General features: G+C 48.0%; 1 protein-coding gene across 5 annotated transcripts in view; it reads right to left on the reverse strand.

Moving 5' to 3' along the window:
- The window catches only part of FAM135B (family with sequence similarity 135 member B), a 216,657-nt gene that overhangs the window by 133,283 nt on the left and 79,708 nt on the right, over positions 1 to 3,666 (reverse strand). For all 5 annotated transcript variants that reach the window (XM_019624056.1, XM_019624058.1, XM_019624055.1 and 2 more), the window contains exon 2: positions 3,473 to 3,568. In XM_019624056.1, the coding sequence (XP_019479601.1) occupies positions 3,473 to 3,549 (77 nt within the window). In that variant the 5' untranslated portion in view covers positions 3,550 to 3,568. The remainder of the gene's footprint in view (positions 1 to 3,472; positions 3,569 to 3,666) is intronic.

Here is a 3,666-nt window from a genome sequence, read left to right on the forward strand (position 1 = left end):
CTTTGCTTTGTTAAAGCATCAAACAACAGCTGCATGTTCCCCACTTTCTCAGCACCCCACTAGGTCTCAATCCTGAACAAACTGCAGAGCCTACAAAGCCATCTGACACTGTGCTTGGGGCTATCATCCTCAGGCGTCCCCAGCCCCTCTGTGACCTCTGACCCTGGGGGGAGGTCACAGAAAGGGGGGCAGAGGGAGAGCGCGAGTAGCCACCCTAACATCCCAGCCTGCTGTATGCCCAACTCTGCCTGGGGATTTCCACACATCATTCCACGTGCTCCCCAAAGCCTCGCTGAGGTGGCAGGTATGGACCCCGATTCATCCAGGGGGGCACAGCAGCCATCGGGAAGAAGCCTGCTGACCCAGAAGCCCGGGGACGTTGGTTTCCAGCTCTGGCCTTTTCTGGCAGGTGGCTGGGACAGTGCTTTCCTGGGGAGTTAATATTTGGAAAAATACTATTTAATGCATAGAGAATACCATTTTCTCCGGGCAAGATGCACCTCACCAGGGCCGACAGCGAGGAGCCCTGACTCTTGGAGATGCAAACACCCTTTCCTCTTAAACCCCACGGGATTTGTTACAACCCAACACCCAGGTAGTCAGTGAGGAAGATGAGCCCTCATTCAAAATATCAGTTTTCAAACCCACACTGGTTTTGCTTTCCTGGGAGACAGAAGCAAGAACCAGCTCTGTCTCTAGAGCACCGCACACACAGGCTCCAGAGCCAGGTGGCCGTGTCCCACTGACGGTGGGTGACCATGACTTGTCACTAACTTCCCTGAGACACATCTTCCTTCTTTGGAAAACGGGAACCATAATTCCTTCTTCCCGGGTGGCTGTGACAGTTAAAAATTTAACACACTTAGAAGGGAGCCAGGCATATAACGAACCCCAATAAATGCTGGCTATTTTTAGTTTTATCACAGAGGCAGAACCAGGAGAAAGAATGGAATAACACACACAGAAATTACAGCCTGTCTGGCTTTCATTCATTCAAAAAAATCTTTNCACCACTCAGCCAGCCCAAGGACATGTCATTTTTTAAATGTCCTGCCATTGGTGATGATTTCATACAAGCGTCAGTCAATACCTGAAGGCCCAATATACAGTAAGAATGAGGCGTGTTATGAATAGTTATGGCTCCAAATCCATATATCAAATTGTTTTTTACATAAATTCGCATCTCAGTCTGCTTATTGGATCTGATGAGCTTGTCATGCCATCTCACTGTGTGTATCAACAGGCTTGGACACCAAGAGCATAAGTGGAGTGCTGTCAGTTTCTGGTGTTTGCTATACTTTCATTATTAATATTCCCTTCAATTCATGATTTCCTTACAGTATTTGTGTTTAAGCCAGTCACTATTTTATTAGGAGAGTGTAGTTAAAATGAGAAAACAATTTATTGACGGACGTAACTGGCCAGTCATGAACTGCATTAGTTTGCAATGCTGGGGCGACGTCGTCAACTTCTGTGTGCTGTGGGGACACCAGCTTTAATCCTGATGCCCGCGTGACAGAGAGGAACTCATGACTTTGTACCAATGGACACAGCAAGGTTTCAACAGGGTCAATCTAGATTCTCATTATTTACGAAGCTTGATTTCTCTCTTCAGTTTGGCTGAAACAATTGTAAACGGAAGTACTAATTTTTTTTCCCCCACATCCTGGGGAGAGTGCAGCCCACTCCGAAGACCAACCTCACGTAATAGCGAACAATACAAGATTCTGAGTGGGCACGCCTTGGCCCCAGATCCTCGCTCTGCTATGTGAAAGCTGTGTGCTGCCTTACCGCCCCGATCCCAGGTTACCTGTCTGACAAAATACAGATAATACCTCCTCCTTCTATGTTTGGAGACAAGGATTCGGGAGATAACAAATAGGAAGTGTCTAACATTATGACAGACACATCCCGTTATCAAGAATGATTCCTTTTCTTGTAAACAGTGAACGTGAAGAGTGGAGTGAGGTGCTAAAGGGTTTCCAAGAAGCAGCAGTCAAGCCAGGACTCAGGCGGCCTGGCCCCAAGCCCAGCCTCTTCTCATAGACCAACCACCTTCTGATCAGGTGAGGAGGGCGGGGCCAAGGGCGGTGGGGCTGCCAGAGGACGCACAGAGCTTTGCTCCATCACGATCCAGCTCCGGAATCCTAACCAGAACCCCTCTAGTGCCCCTTTTAAGGGAGCACAGAGCTGGTCCCAGCATCATTTCTTATTGATTCAGGTCACCAACCAAAATGACTCAGCCCCACTGAATTTCATCTTTTGTAAAAAAGCACCAAAACATGTAAGAGGCGCTTAAAGCGTTCATGTCAGAACTATCCTTTAGAAACGGAAGACTGACCTTAAGTGGCAGATCACAAAAATGTGCACAGGTTCTTCCTCTTCTGTCCAGAGGTGGTAGCTATTGTTCTACCCTGAATCTAGGCTGTCCTTGTACTTGGCTTTGGCTAATAGAAGGCTAGGCAGCAAAGGTGTGTTTTCACTTCTGCTCTTGAGACTGAGCTGCCACGTAAACAAGCCAGGCTTGGCTGCTGGAGGATGACAGCCATGGAGAGGAGAACCACCGCCTCCCAGCCGAGAGCCCCAGACCCAGAGCGAGTCCAGCTGAGATCAGCCAAGCCTGGGCCCACCCTGTAAAACCGCCAGTCCGAGTCCAGCTCAAATCGCACGCTCAGAATCATGAGCGAAATTAAAAGTCCTCCTTTTAAGCCTCTAGGGTGTAAAGTCGTCTGTGATGCAGCCAGAACAAAGCAGTAGATACCGACTATTGTGCTCAGTTAACTCACACGTCACAAATTCAGTTTCTAGGAGCTTCTGTGTCCTCGTCTGTACCATGGGGACAGCAGCAGCATTCTCTGTGTGTACACAGCATTCGGGCCATGTTTAGACGCCGTATGTAACCGTCCCGCCACATTCCCTGAGATGGCCCTGGGAGGCAGGTCTGTCGTGGGGACTTACTGAGATCCCACACGTGAAGTGCCCAGTTCAGAGTGTGTCCTCAACCACTGGAAGCAGCTACATTTCCATGATGTCTTTACAGAGGACATTGGAAATTCTGCGTTTCTGAGAGATCTAGGCCCAGGTTTTACGATGTGTGGCTTGGAAAGATGCCCCTACAAGTGCTGAGCACACAAACACCTTTTTATCAGAACTACACCAGGTTCATTTCCAGTAAGTTCACTTTCCTCTGACCCTGACTGGCAGATTTAGTGGGAAGATCTAGTGGGAAGAGAGGAGGCAGAAGAAAGGGCAGCCGGCGGACGGAAGTGAGCATTTTCTAGTCTCTGTCAACATATGGTTTATTTTTAAATGCACTGAAGGTTTGGCTCTTCCATTTGGCAGGAAAAATAACGGAAATCCTCTCATAACTCTGAAATTTCCCGGAGCCCGCCCTCACCACCTCCACCCCTGCCAAGAGAAAAAACATGTACACACACACACACACAACATACAAATAGTGCAGCATACTCACCCTCTCTGAAAGAGATCCACATTATAAAATTTATGTAGCTCTACAGAAAACTCAACTGTTCCTTGTACTTCAGACATGATCTTTTTGGTTCATTACCTGAAAAACAAGAGAGAAATAAACAGCTTGAGACCACATCAGCCAAACACAGAGCATCTGAGCTCCTGCAACAGGAAACCAAACAGCGCTAATGTAGC

Source organism: Hipposideros armiger, unplaced genomic scaffold (genome assembly GCF_001890085.2).
Source record: "Hipposideros armiger isolate ML-2016 unplaced genomic scaffold, ASM189008v1 scaffold_574, whole genome shotgun sequence".
Lineage (NCBI taxonomy): Eukaryota > Metazoa > Chordata > Mammalia > Chiroptera > Hipposideridae > Hipposideros > Hipposideros armiger.